The sequence below is a fragment of the Amblyomma americanum genome, chromosome 8 (genome assembly GCF_052857255.1).
Source record: "Amblyomma americanum isolate KBUSLIRL-KWMA chromosome 8, ASM5285725v1, whole genome shotgun sequence".
NCBI lineage: Eukaryota > Metazoa > Arthropoda > Arachnida > Ixodida > Ixodidae > Amblyomma > Amblyomma americanum.
Window position 1 is genome coordinate 12,164,876 of NC_135504.1, and position 14,005 is coordinate 12,178,880.

At 49.6% G+C, this 14,005-nt stretch overlaps 2 protein-coding genes across 10 annotated transcripts in view; one reads left to right on the forward strand and one right to left on the reverse strand.

Annotated features, from left to right (window-relative positions):
* Positions 1-14,005, forward strand: part of LOC144100920 (BAI1-associated protein 3-like) — a 334,037-nt gene that overhangs the window by 133,228 nt on the left and 186,804 nt on the right. The window lies entirely within an intron of this gene.
* On the reverse strand, positions 7,197-11,523 carry LOC144100045 (uncharacterized). Its single transcript, XM_077633093.1, has 2 exons — positions 11,090-11,523; positions 7,197-7,819 (listed from the first exon to the last, which is right to left on the reverse strand). The coding sequence occupies exons 1-2, from the start codon at positions 11,516-11,518 to the stop codon at positions 7,409-7,411; spliced, it is 840 nt and encodes a 279-aa protein (XP_077489219.1). The 5' UTR covers positions 11,519-11,523; the 3' UTR covers positions 7,197-7,408.

Consider the following 14,005-nt stretch of genomic DNA (forward strand, 5'->3'; position numbering starts at 1 on the left):
TATTTATTCTACCGCCCTCTACCGGCGGATCGAAAAGTCAGAGGTCAAGTGGTGTGACACCACACATGGCAAAGCCTATAGCCACATTTGACCTCTAGCTCACTTAAAGGTCAACCGACAGCGCACGGCAAAATCTGCTTTACCTAGCGTAGTGAAGCTTTCGCTTCAATATTGGAAACGTATTGGCTAAGTCCGGTCCTACAAAGGAAGAGAGTGAAAACATCAATTTGTAATATTGGGCCAATGACCTGTGCTGCTTGGGTTCCCACTGCAAAGCACAGCAACTTGGTGTAGTTATCAATGGGATGAGGCTTTTAGAAGTGGTACTGAGGTCCTGAGGTTATCAAACAGAAGAAATTGAACCCTAGCTTAATATTTTCGTAACTGCTAGAACTTCGTATGTTTTCTAGATGGAATTGATTTCCCTTCCTAATCGCAAGTATTCCGGGTTTCCGAAATTCAAAACTTTGTATTAGAAATATTAATATCAAGAATAAAGGGACTTGATCTGCGGCTTCTTCGGGAAATATGTTTTTGTCACCTAAAACGGCTCTTAACGTTGCTTGCTAGCATATGCCCTTTGTTAAACTTTAAAAGCTTTCTGAACACGTGTTGGGTGTGGCACCGGGACGCCGCTACCCTTGATGCGGAGATTACCTAGAACCGAAATGTTTTAGAAGAACTCGGCCTATTACCTCTTGTTATCATCATAATCATTATCATCATTCTAAATACGTCTACTGCAGGATAAAACAATTCTTTATTGAAAAACAAAAACGCGGCTTCTCCGATTGAAGTGCCATAGGCCGCAAGGCTTAATGACGCCGGCTAGGCGCTGTCCCGAATCCCTAGTAACCATCGACCCTGAGGTCACAGTCAGCAGGTGCCAGTGATAAACAAGCAAACCAATGAAGGAGAAACGAACTGGCAGAAATTATGGTTCCTGGAATGGAATTGTTATATTACGCTGGTCATGGTGAGTTTTTGGCACGCTGGCGCGTATCTTATCGCTCTGCTTTGTCTCTATACAAGCCACGGCTCGACTGCGAAGCATCATCTCCCACGAGATTGATCGCGACTGTGCAACTCGCCTGGCGCGACGGCTACGTGCGCCCCGCGCGAGCCAGCGAGGACGCTTTGCAAAGTCGCTGTTCCGCAGAGCTCGTTACGGGCCACACCTGTGGTTTTAAACTAATTGCGTTTCGACCACCACAGGCAGGGAGCCAGGATGCAGGGGGGGGGGGGGGGGGTGCGTGTTTCACGTTCCACACACACACACACACACCCCTTCCATTGCCCGTACACGCCAAACAACGGACGTACGCAGTTTGCTGAACCCGACACAAGCGACGACGATGACACGACAACGTGCTCACTCCTCTCTAGTCTACACTGCCCTTTTAACTCTCCCCCCTTCTACCTCCCTCGTCCCTTTCTCCGTTGGAAAGGAGTGATTTTGCAGCGGCAGCGGCGGAACTAATGAGCCACCCCCAGCCACCGATGCTGCCTACGTCCACCCTCTGCCGCTGTGTCGGGAAGGCTTCTTCTACAGGACCTGCGGTTTTTCGTGCGTGAGGTGGAGGAGTCCGGTGGCTCGTTATCATCGCTCAAACCCGAGGCGCAGTGCTGGAAAAACCTACCCCGTTCTCTCTTGCCTACTCCTCTCCGTTTGTCGTCACTCGCCGTATTCTCATTATTATTTCACTTCTTGCGACTCCACACGCACACACACTCCTTGAGACGCGCGCGCACACACACGCACGCAAGCACGCCCCCCCCCCCCCCCCCCCACACACACACACACATTAACCGTCATGCGTAATGCTAAAGTCTCGCCCCGATGAAGGCCTCAAAAGCTCTCCTTTCGAAACCCAGCTTCTTCCTGTCGACAATTCCCGAAGGTTAGGAGACGGTGGCGCTGCCTGTGAGCTGGGCTGTTAACTATAGGAGGCGTTTTGCAACATTTAGTTTTGTATTTCATTTGTAATTTGATCAGCGCCGGCCAGAACGTGTGATCTCCCCAGGTGGAGTAACATTCTGCGAGCCTCCTTGTTATGGCCTTGTCAGACCACTCGATTTAATACACGGGCCCAGCGGGGAGTTCATTATCAGATATCTAAATAATCTTAAAGGGGGGGGGGGGGGGGGTTGATTCAACTATCGCTGTTCGTGTTTATTTCGTTAGGAAACAGAGTGAAAATTACCAGTCTTATTAACTAAAGCGATGCGCTCAAGACCCGAAAGCAATGAAAATGGCTACATGGGTTTTTTAGTTTAAACGCGCCGTCAGAACTCTAAAAGACCGACCATTATTCAGCTCGGAAACTCACTACGCAGGAATATGCTCATTTGCCCTCCCCCCCCCACCCCCCCCCCCCGCCCCACCCTTGGACTAACCGTAACCGTTTGTCGTGAGAATAAAAGGGGGGGGGGGGGGGCGGGGAGGAAGACACTTTGCCTTATTTTACACATTTAAAGCGTGGTACCTTTTCAGCTGTTATTGTTGGTAAACTCAGACGAACATCGACCCGTAACTTCGGCGAAATGTACGCCGCAACTGAAGCCGGGATTTTCCAAAGCGTCTCGAAATTTTTATTTGGTATCCCAAAGGGAGATCTGAACGAAAGCCAGTGCCAATAAAGCGGCTTCGTTTCCCAACACGTGAGACCACTCGGCCATCACCGCAATGTCTCGCGCTGTGTGTTCTAAACGGTATGCAGCTATTTTTAGCAACTAAAGATTCGCCGTCACCACCTTTGATGCTTTCGTACTGGGCTTCCAAATACTAGGCGCCATTGTTGCTGAGGCTGTGGCCAGGTAACGGAGGCGGAAGGGTCAAGAGATGAAAAGACTCGATTGTGTCGCCACTGGCAGTTTTGTGCAGCCACACACAAAGGTGAGAAGGTGGCCAGATAGGCCGAACTAGCTAGTAAAGCAGGAAAAGAGCAGGCGATACCTAAGGCGCGTCAATGAACGAGGAACACTGAACGCGCTGCCAAGCAGAAAAAAAAAAAAGCAGGAGCTACTGAACACGGCGGCACGCAAAACATCGAAAGCGGCGAGTGACGCCGAGTGCGCTTTTCAGATGGAAGAAAAGAAGCTGACGGCAGCAGCACCTCAAGCCGCGAAAGCTGCCAGGGAAACCAAGCGCGCTGCCCATCTTGAAGAACAGAACCGGACGAAGGCGGCGGCAAGTTCAGCAGCCAAAGTTCCTGGCCGCTACCAGAGTGCGCCTTCTATGATCTAAGCGCCGTCTAAGCGTAAGATTAAGCGTAAGAATGCGGTACGCCTTTGCTGCAATGGATTTCATGCCCGCACCTGCTGTCGACGGCGGATAGACCGCGAATTTTGTCTCGTAGCTTAGAATGGACGATTCCTCTTCTTTAGATGGTGAAGCAAGAATGCAATATTTCACGGTGGTGACACGGTGCAGTAAACTCCCGCACGAGGCGAACAAAGAGAGATAGGTACATTACGTCTCTGGAACAGGCGAGGACGCCTTGTTTGTCACTGACGCGGAGTAAAGGACGCAATTCTACCAGGACGGCCAACGACCAATCCTCGAGTGCTTTCCTCACCAGTTGGACAGCCGGCAGACTGCCCTATATGTTTGTTCGCTGTTTTTTACTTGGGAGAGTTTTTCAAAACACAGGGCGAGAATACTGCGATGAGCGAACGCGTGGAACTGCGAAGTCCTGGGCGTGTAGCGTGGGTGGACCAACTTTACAAAGCTCAGCGACGCGGCGTCGCCTGGCGCGCGACCGCAGAACTGGCATGACCGCTTCATTCTCGGAACTCGTCGGCTCGTGCTCGCCGCCTCCTCCTCGCCCTCGTGTCTCCTCCCTCTCCTCCTGCGGCGCTGTCGTGGTGTTGGTCATCGTCTCCGTCATCACCGCCATTTAAGTTCCTCCAAAATGCGGGCTGCGCGCTCTCTTTCAGTCCAGTGCATATAACGAAGCTCGTCGGGGCAACTCGGCGTACTGACCTAAATTAATTAGCGGAGAGAGCCAGTTCTCTCTCTCTCTAGGCTTAGTGCGGCGGCGAATGACCAGGCCTTTCTCGCTAACGCGGACGCCATTAATATAGCGCGCTCTGGCGTTGGGATGTGCGCATTAACGCGTACTGACTGTGCGGCGGCGGACCACTGATGCGTTTGCACTTTCCTGGAATGAAAGCAGCGAGGTAAAAAAAAAAAAACATTACAGACTACAACCCCCCCCCCCCCTTTCGGTGGTTGGAGATATATGGGTAGTGATAGCGATAACTGGAACGTGTACATATCCCCCTTCCCCCTCCTTATTCTTCCTTGGCCTTAATAAAGTCCTGGTTTAGGCTCTTCGGGGCATACGGTTTGTTTGCGGGCCGTGTAGTCATGTAGTACAGCATTTACATCTCCACAAACGACCAACAGGTGGTGGACGGGAGGACGGACTTCTCGTCACCTTAGTGAGATATGGAGCCTAGCTTAGCGGTGCCATAAGTTTCCCACTGTATACGTTGGTGAAAAGGAAGTCATCTGTGCTGGGTCGTTCTTAGCCTCGTAAAATCAAGATTAATTAGTATTACGACCGTCACCACCCCAGATCTATGCTGAGATTTCCTAGAATTCCGGTATAACTACCAGTGCACAAAGGTGTAGTCACTTCGTCGACTTAATACAGCGCGTCCCAGCAAGTTTCGGCGACATGCTTCGACTAGGCTGACCAAGAACGACGTGTTCGTGGTTTGGACCTAGGAGCGATTGCACTCGTCGCCTGTCTTGTTTCGTCTCATTATGCAAATGGGTGCCGGACAAGACACTTCGCAGCAAGAACAATGCAGAAAAGAAAAAAAAAACAGAACCTGGAAGCAGCACTGGGAACGCTTATATAGCGGCTCAAGAGCAAGACTCTCATTTCACGAGGCTTTGAAAAACTGCCCGGCGAACTCTCCGGGTCTTAATGAGCCAATTAGCGAGCGCGATTTCGACGCGGTGCGCAGGACGACCAAAGAGAAAAAGTGAACAAAATATTTGGAGCGAAAAGGCAGAGGCTTGGATGGCGGCCGGAAGATAGATAGCAGAGAATCCCGTGAGGTGCAGTCCGGTGGTCCGTCGCTATTGATGGAGACGTAATAATGCAGCGCGCTGTCCGCGGTCCCTCCTTATACGTTTTTGTGCACCACTATAGCTTGCATATATGTGACCGGCCGCGAATGCGGTCGTCCAATGTGTTTGTGTGTGTTTGGGATGGGAAGGGTCGATTAGTGGCGCCACCTTCATGCAACTCTTGGCCCTACAAGAGTGTCTTTCTCTTGCCCGCTGTGCTCACGTGCCCTTCCTGAATTTGTATTATAGCGTGTCAGTCATCCATTCTAGTAGAAAGAGGTGGTGGTGGTAGTGGTTTTATTAAAAATAATAGTAAAAAGGAAGGAAGAGATTTTTGCTAGCCCCGGCATCTGCCATCGATACTGAAGCACCTGAGCTGGGGCAGCGGAAATAAAGGATAGCAGGCAGAATGGAGAAATGAAATGAAAAAGGTGAGGGTACAGGAAGAGAGGATAGTGGAGAGGTAATACACAAACTATTTACACAATAAGAAATAAGAAAGAGGGTCTGCTGATGGTTTCAGTTAACGGCGCTGTGCGCAAACGCGCGTGAACGGCTATCGTGGGAGACTCGTGTGCAAGGAGGCTTTCGGACAAGTTCCTTCTTTTATATCCTCCTCGTTTGAACGTAATGCAGACTTTTCCAAACTGCAGCAGGTGCATAAATGTAATAAAACAAATATAATATCTACTAAATGTACAGCAGAGAACGACAGTTTTCTCCACACAGCGGTCCTGAAATAACTGGCCTTGTTTTCAGGCAAATATTTTGTAATGAAACTGAATTGTGCAGCTTGCACAACCATGAGTAATAATAATAATAATTGTTTTTTTGGGGGGGAAAGAAATGGCGCAGTATCTGTCTCATGTATCGTTGGACACCTGAACCACGCCGTAAGGGAAGGGTAAAGGAGGGAGTGAAAGAAGAAAGGGAGAGGTGCCGTAGTGGAGGGTTCCGGAATAATTTCGACCATCTGGGGATCTTTAACGTGCACTGACATCGCACAGCACACGGGCGCCTTAGCGTTTTTCCTCCATAGAAACGCAGCCGCCGCGGTCGGGTTCGAACCCGGGAACTCCGGATCAGTAGTCGAGCGCCCTAACCACTGAGCCACCGCGGCGGGGCAAAACAACCATGAGCGCCAACTAAGCTTTCGTCTCAGTTTCAAACACTGCACCGCTGAGGTGACCTAGTGGTTTGAGCGTCGGCTGGTATGCAAGCTGTGCGCGGTTCGATAACCAGTACCGCCAGGCACCAACCGGTTTTCAAATGGGTACAATTTTTCCTCTACCCTTATGCTCGGCTTTCTCTGGGACGAAAAGCGAGGGAACTCATGTCCTTGACCCTCCCAAAATTAAGACTGCCAAATGTGCTCGAGAGCCCGGCTACATGGCTTGGAAGTAAACCCCTCGGGCTGTTTATTTTTGACAAAGACTCCCAAGTTCTCACTCAGTTTTAAGTTCCCACGAAGTTTATTTATTTATTTTTATACACGTACCTACATTCGCCCGCAGGGACATTGTTACAAAGAAATGGCGTAAGAACTGAAAGGAGCCAGCGCCATTTTATTAGATATACTGCCGGACTACGAGGTCCACCCACTCTGGCTCCATCCATATTGAATATCGACAGCGCTACGTTCTTAAAGGTTGTATTGATTAGCGACAGCGGAACAGTTCCCGCGGAAGCCCTGTTTAAGAACCCGGATGTGGGCACGAAGGCTGTGTGTGTTTTATGTGCATACGGTGTGGTCGCTCTTGTGTATTTTTGGTCTTGGAGATCCATATGTTCACATCGTTGCATTATGCCATAAACAGCCCCCATATTCAGTTTCTTCCTATTTCAGTTGCTTCTCCTCTTGCCCCCCCCCCCCCCCCCCCTTATCTAGTGTGGAATAGGTAGGAAGCCAGGAGTACGTTGCTGCAGTCGACGTCTCCACCATTCTTTTTCGAGTTTCCCACTTTCAATCCACGTAAAAGCTTCTAGTTCCCTGCCACCAGCCGAGATTGCTACACTGAACTCCAGCCTGACGGTCGGCTTAAGCTTGTAACGTTGTTCTTCGGCAAAAGAAGAAAAAACTGACACCTAGTTCTACTTCAAACAGGCCACTGCAAATGCGTCACCACTTCTGGGCGGTTCGCCGCAAGAACCTGGGCTGTCCCTCTATTGCAACGAGTACACGCTGCTCCAGGAGAACAATGCGCCTTACAAGCCATCCTTATCTCCCTTTAAAGCCCTTGCGGGAACCGTTTACACGTCGTCCAGCCGCCAAAGTGCCCCGTCTGTCTGCCACTTACTCCTTGCACCCACAACGGCCACTGTTTACATCGGGGCCGAGCTGGAAGAAAATCCTCGCAATTGCAAACGCCTCGATCCACGAGAACGTGCCTGGGCAATTCCCTTGAGGTCTGTGAGGGCGGCGCCGAGCTGGTTGTCGGGATGCTGCACCGGCTCCCGGCTCACGGAGTCCCGATGCCCCTGGGCGACCGACGGGCGTTCCGGATCGCTGCCCGCGCTGTCGCTTCTAGAAGACGTCTTGGACTTGGACGGTTCTTCCGTCTCTTTGCTCAATGCTTTGCCGCCGCCGAGGGCCCGTGGTTTGCGCTCTGGCTTTTCTTGGGCCTTGTTGTCGTTGCCTTTGTTTTCTTTAGCCCCGTCCTGGCTTCGCTGCTGCTTCTTCTTCTTTTTCCAGCGGCAACGCCAGGGGCAGAACGAGAACAGGGGTCGCCTTATCTGGAACGGAACGAGAGGAGTCTAATGAAATGCTCCGAAGTGTAGCACATTTTGATTACGGGCGTAATTAATAACTGGCAACCGTCCAAGCGCAGCCACGTGGCTACAAATGGAATCTATGCAGCTCTCATGAAAGCTTCGCAGTTCAAGAAAAATTCGCCCCTGTCCAGCGATCGAACCTGGGACCACCGCCTGTGCAGGGCTGTCGCTTTACCAATGACTGTGTACTTGCGCTGAAAGTCCAGTTACTTTTGTGGCGGTTAGTGAATTCATACGTTACACAAGACTGCTTACTCGGAGGCACACCCGTCTTTTCTATGGTCTCCTTCTTCTCGACATTGCAACGAATGCCAACTTGGGTGACAGAAATGGATTCATAAGTAGATTCATACATCCTAAAGGAAACCTGTGAGCTGCGGGGCCCACGTGAATGGGGTTGCGGTCTAAATTTCGGTCACATAGAGTTCCTTAACGCCCATCGAAGTCTAAATAGACAGGTGTTTATTGCATTTTGCTTCTGACAAAATGTGGGCGCCCCGACAGGGATCGAACCCATGAACTACTTCTGAGCAGCCGACCGCCACAGCCGCTTCGTCATTGAGGCAAGCGCACCTGATTTTGGGCGCTGTCTTTCGGCTGATGGCAAATACAGGCTTCACATGCCTTCTTTCTGTACAAAATGCGTTCGCTGGCCTAACGCGCCTGTCTTCACTGCCAAACCATCATGCAGCACTTCTCTTTCACTAAACAGGGGTTTTCGCTAAAACCGAAAAAATGACAAAGGTGCAGTTTTGGAGCGCGCGTTGTACATGGGTTACTAGCAGTGCGTCTACACGTCTAGCTTCTTTATCTCCGGGAGCGAAAGAAACGGGACCCAGACCCTCGCGAAACGCTGGCATGGCTCGCTTACCAACGAAAAACTTCTCCTCGAGCGACTGTGTCTTTCGCCGTGTTTGGCGCCTCTATAGCTACTACTTCTGGGAATAATAAACTAGGAGATAGTTTGCGTTGTGTTGTCTCACGTCTGTCGCTTCGTCCTGTTTTTTTCGCGGTGCTAAAATATGAATCCACACCAACTCGCCCAGTTTTCTGTTTTTCTCTTCGAGATGTCATGAGGGGAAGTTTGATAACAATATAAGCGCCAACAGACAACCTTAAGCTCTGCGTGGTTATCATTCGAGGTTTAGCGTTTCGTTTAAGTGAGTTCGAATTGTGCTGTGTAGACCGTTTCACTGTTTCTTGCTTCGACGATGAACCATGAAGTTGAAAGGTGAGGCGAATTTGTACTGAGCCTTGTGCGCTCCGGTGTAGGAGATACGTGTGGTGCCAGCTGGTGCGAAGGTAAAGCGCCTAAGCTACAACAATTGCAACATCAGGAAGAGAAACCCGAGTGAGACAACTGGACAGCAACAACCGGAACAACAACAATAACAACCGGATCAGGTGCAACAGGAGGAACAAAGTTAAAGCGATCAAGACCAATGGGATTAGAAATGAGAGGAGGAGAGACAGAAACACCAACAACAAAAGCTGCAATAGGAACATGTACAATAGGAACATGGACATCAGGAACACTAAAACTACCAATAATAGAAATAGAAAAGAAAATAGAACCGTCGTACTGTTCACGCCGGCTTCGCTGTTTGGCTTCGTAGCCCGTGCCGTTCGGGCCTCAGTTTCGTTCTATCCGAACATGCATCACGATCGGCAAACAACCACTATTTCAAAATGTGCATAACGAAGACGGAAGGCCAACGACGACCAACTGCCTCTTCCCGCTATATTCACTGATAGGTTAGAAAAAAAATAAGAGGAAACCACGAAATAGACATAAGAGGTTCCTGCCCTCCGGATCGCTCAGTTCCATCATATTTCATCTTTACTTCTCCCACCGAAACTTAAACCTTCCATACACGTTGAAACATAAATGTTGAGGGCGAACGTCGCCGATGCCTGCGGGCGTTTCGATAATGTCTCGCCGGGGTGAGCTGCCCACTCGTGTCTCATGCGGGCTGGTACGAGTGTAGCGAATGACGCGTGGGTCGTTTATGGCGCACATATTTCTTCGTCAGCTCGACAGGTGCCGCTGTGAATGGCGCCGCCTATATTGAGCGTTCGCGCCGGAGGGAACCTGTCTAAGTGCGCCGCCTGGAGGAGTCAAGAGGAAAGAAGGCGAACAAAGGGAGGGCGGTTCACATATGCGTTAGAAGGGTTAGACGCGGCCGACGCATTCTGGGCCGCCGTTGGCCTGAGGGCTTCATACTTAAAGCTCCGCGGCAATGCTCAAGTCGACAGACGCATGCAGTCGCTCCGCTATGCCTGGCTGCCTCTTAATTCGCTCTTTTGTCATAGACAGTGTTTGTATAAAATATGCAGTCCAAAGGTCCAAACGGCTACGCAGTGTAACTCGCTTTGCATCGAGAGAGTTAAAAAACTGGAGGGGTCACTTAAGCTCCGCCTTAAGGGCGTGATGCGATAGCGTTGATGGATTAATTATTCCCATATATATGCGGAATTGGTCATTCTCGACTGTACACTCATGGATGCCTGGGAGTCATCATACCAATCCTGGCGTAATGGTGAAGAGGTTAGGCCATGCGCCTCTGCCCTGCGATGGAAGCCGCTACCACCGGGGCTGCTTCCGCGACCTAGGTTGCTCTTCCCGAGCGACCGAGCATTAATTGAACTGCCACCTGCCTCTGTGGTCAGTTGGCTCACAATCCGGTGGGCAGGTTGTAACGATGCCACAAAGTCACGTGACCTGCAGAACGGGAGCCTTAAAATCTTTTAACGCGATAAGTGACATGGTCTTCTCCTGCCTCTTTCGGAGCTTAAGTTTTCCACAGGTTCTACAATGGAACCACTACATGGCTGAGCTTCAAATCATTGGGCAGTGAAAAAAAAACTGACATGGACATGAGAGGGAGACCACGTTGATGATGATGATGTTGCCTCAGGCGCTTCAAACGTCGTCTTTATTTTTGATTTGGGGTTTTTCGAATTGAGCTTTCTGTCTGGCTTAATGGCTTCTTCTATGTTTATAACATATTCATCCCTCCTCCAAAACCTTTTATTTGCGAGTAGCGCTTGTCCAACGTCATCCTATTGTCGTGTCCGTGTCATGTTGTCGCTCTTCCCAATGGATTCTTACCAATCTGACAAACCGTTCACATTTAATTCAACAGCGAACAACTTGGACTATAAATTTTCGACAAAAGCCGTGCTACGAGACGAACATCAGGACCGTCATGCCACACGGCGCGGCTTTACCTCAGACAGGTGTCCCTCCGCACTACCCAGGTCGGCCGACAGCTTCTCCAGGGCTTGCTCGACGTTGTCCAGCTGCTCGCCCTGCGACTCGAGCACGGTCACGGTGCGTAGCCCGATGCCCTGAGCCTCCTGGCAGGCGCGCAGAAGGTTCCGAGTAGCCTCGATGGAAGGGTCGTCGTCCAGTTGCGGCTTCCTCTGCTGTTCACCTTCTGGCTGGACCTCAGCGTCGTCCGGTTCAGCGAGTAGGCGGCGAAGCTCCCTGAGAAAGCGTTGCTCGTCTGTCTCCGCCGCGTCGGCTCTGTTCGAAGACATGCTCAACAGTTTTCTCCAACCGTGCCGGCTCTCAAATTTCCGGTTCAGAATACGGGCACGCTCCTGCGTCCAGCTTCTTGGATGAGGATTGGATTGAGACTTTCCAGGGTCTCTCATGATGGCGATGAGATTGGCCCTGGCTTGAAGTCATTGCATCGGGTTGTCACAGCTGGTACGTCCTAGCTGAAATAGGACATGTAAAGAAAGAATCAAACACGCAGTCGCACTACACGAACGCTGTCCTCGGCGCACAGCCTTCTATCAAATTCGAAGGCGGCGTTTTGTTTTGGACATTTCTCTGCTATGTTGATGATGATGATAGTCGGAAAATGGTGGCCGCTATTGTTGCTACCTAACCGCAAGTGTGTTTAACGCAATTAAAAGAAAAAAAACGCGAGTCACACCCACACGCACCATGCGCAAACGCTGTCGGTGCTGCAGCGCATTCCAGAGAAATTTCGTGCGCGCACAGCTGCTATACAGAGTAGACCTATACTAGCTATCTGTGAGCTCTGGCATGAGTTTATAAATGCATCGTTTTCAGAGCTTTGACCGCTCGAGTGGTTCATGTAGTCGCCGCCAGAGGCGCGACAACCAACATCTGCTTCTTTTGGGGCCTTTTTTTGATGCCTTTACGTTGTTGCCAATGGAAGCAGCGTGTACAAAAAAAAAATACACTCGCGTTTGGGTATTGGAGCATCTCGTGCGTCGAAACACGCATTTTTTATTAAACGAAATTTGCACGAAACTCAGACAGCGCGAATTTGGCGGGAATTGCGTTGTCTGCTCCACGTGGCCCGCCAGTATACATAGGAACTAGGCGCTACTTTTGACACTGCCTGGGAGTTTCCATTAAGCGATTCCTTTGAGAAAGCCCATCAGGCTGGCGCAATTGTCATGTTTTGTTTTACAAAACAGAAGGCGTTGAATCACCTTGGTGGTTCTTCTCTTTTCGGGAAACTGCGACTTCCTACACGTATACGCTTCCCTTGCTAACCTATCGTTTGATTTCAAGGTTCAGGGCTAGCAATTAGCGCTTTCTTTCTAACGCGAAAGCATTATATGGTTATGTCGCGTCAGCAAAAAGTGTTCGCAAATTTTGTCCACGGGGGTATGTTCGTTCTGTAAAGATAAATGTGCACATGCTTGAATGTGTTAGGTAGTGCTTGAGTAGATCTTGAAATGGGGAAGTTTGGTTGCTGAATTGCAATTAGTTAATTAATTAAACTTAATTAATGAAGCAACCTTTGTGTGCTTGATTCGATGAAAAACGTTGTAAAAGCGTGAGAAGGCTTACTTAAAAACAAAAATAAAGAACGGAAAAATAAAATAAAAATAAATTAAAACAAAAGCATTGCTCTTAAGCAGACTTAAGTGCAATCCTGTAATTTTTTGTCAAGAATTTGCACCACGAAAATGGAACAGCGGCTTCCAACTGCACCTTTTCTCTCTTCGGTAAAGATTGTTGCTCGCTGAAAAATCATCCACACTTCTTGGAAGTCGACGCCTTCGGTCAGCGACTCACGGAGAGCGCCTAACTTGCCGCACCGCAAAAAAACAAAAACAAGAAACAACGCAGACACTTTATATATATATGACCTGCAAGCGCTGAGGCAAGGCGAAACATTCTCCGAAACTCTCCTTTCTGTTTAGTTTGCTGTGCTCCGAGCTTATTTTCTTGATAAACTTCAGCAAGTCGAACAGCACGCGGGAACTGAAAGTGCAAGGCGCCTTCGAAAAAGTGCGAGGCAAAAAGAAATAACTGCAGTTGCGCAAACTGCGACGCATAAAGAAATAGCGAAGGGATCGTTAAACGTTGCGCTTCGATTCGTCCCTACGAGGAAAATTAGAGCGGACGCAGACAGGATAAAAAGAAACACGGCGCTGAAACATCGCTCGCCGCACTCAAAGACCATCACTTTCATCGCCTTCTTCTGCGTGAGCCTTTATGATCGCTACTGCAAGAATCGGGAAGCATTAATTCCGAGATCGATGCGGCTTGAGAGAGGAGGAGGAGGAGGAGAACAGCGGAGGAAGCAGCTCGAGATCTTCAGCGATGGTTTCTTAATTCGGTGCAGCGCTGCTCAAAGCCGCGGCTGAGGATCGTCCAATCAGGTGAGAGAGAGAAACGGACGTTTCTATAGCCGCTTCAATTGTATCACTGCGCGAATTGGCGGGAAATATTTGTCCTTTTTGTTGTTCCTTTTCATCGAATACGAAGCCCAGGTTTATATCGACGAATCTGAAACGTGCTTGGCGATGGTTATATGTGACTTTTTATTATCTTTTTCTCCCTCCTTTATTCCTTCCTCGATTATGGGCGTTGAAGAGGCCGCTTATGCTTAGCGATAGGCCAACTTTTCGCGCCGAACTACTTTTTTCGGGCGCACGAAAATAAGTGTGCTCTTTTCACACACTCCGGCAGGCCTGGCACACTGCGGCGTTCTTAATGGAACTAACTCCAGATGAAGCCACGAACCAAATAAAAATAAAGTAGTTCGCGCTGCTGTGCGGATATTTTCTGGGTGAAAGAATAAATATATACACAACTGAAAAAATAGGAAAAAAAAAACGTATGGAGGCTTAGGCGGGGAAGATAAAAGA

What these genes read in the sequence shown, in the direction of transcription:
- LOC144100045 (XM_077633093.1), bottom strand. Translation starts at nt 11,518, where the DNA reads ATGAGAGACCCTGGAAAGTCTCAATCCAATCCTCATCCAAGAAGCTGG. An exon ending in CGGAGGGACACCTGTCTGAG is followed by an intron (nt 7,820 to 11,089) that starts GTAAAGCCGCGC and finishes GTTCCGTTCCAG; the next exon opens with ATAAGGCGACCCCTGTTCTC.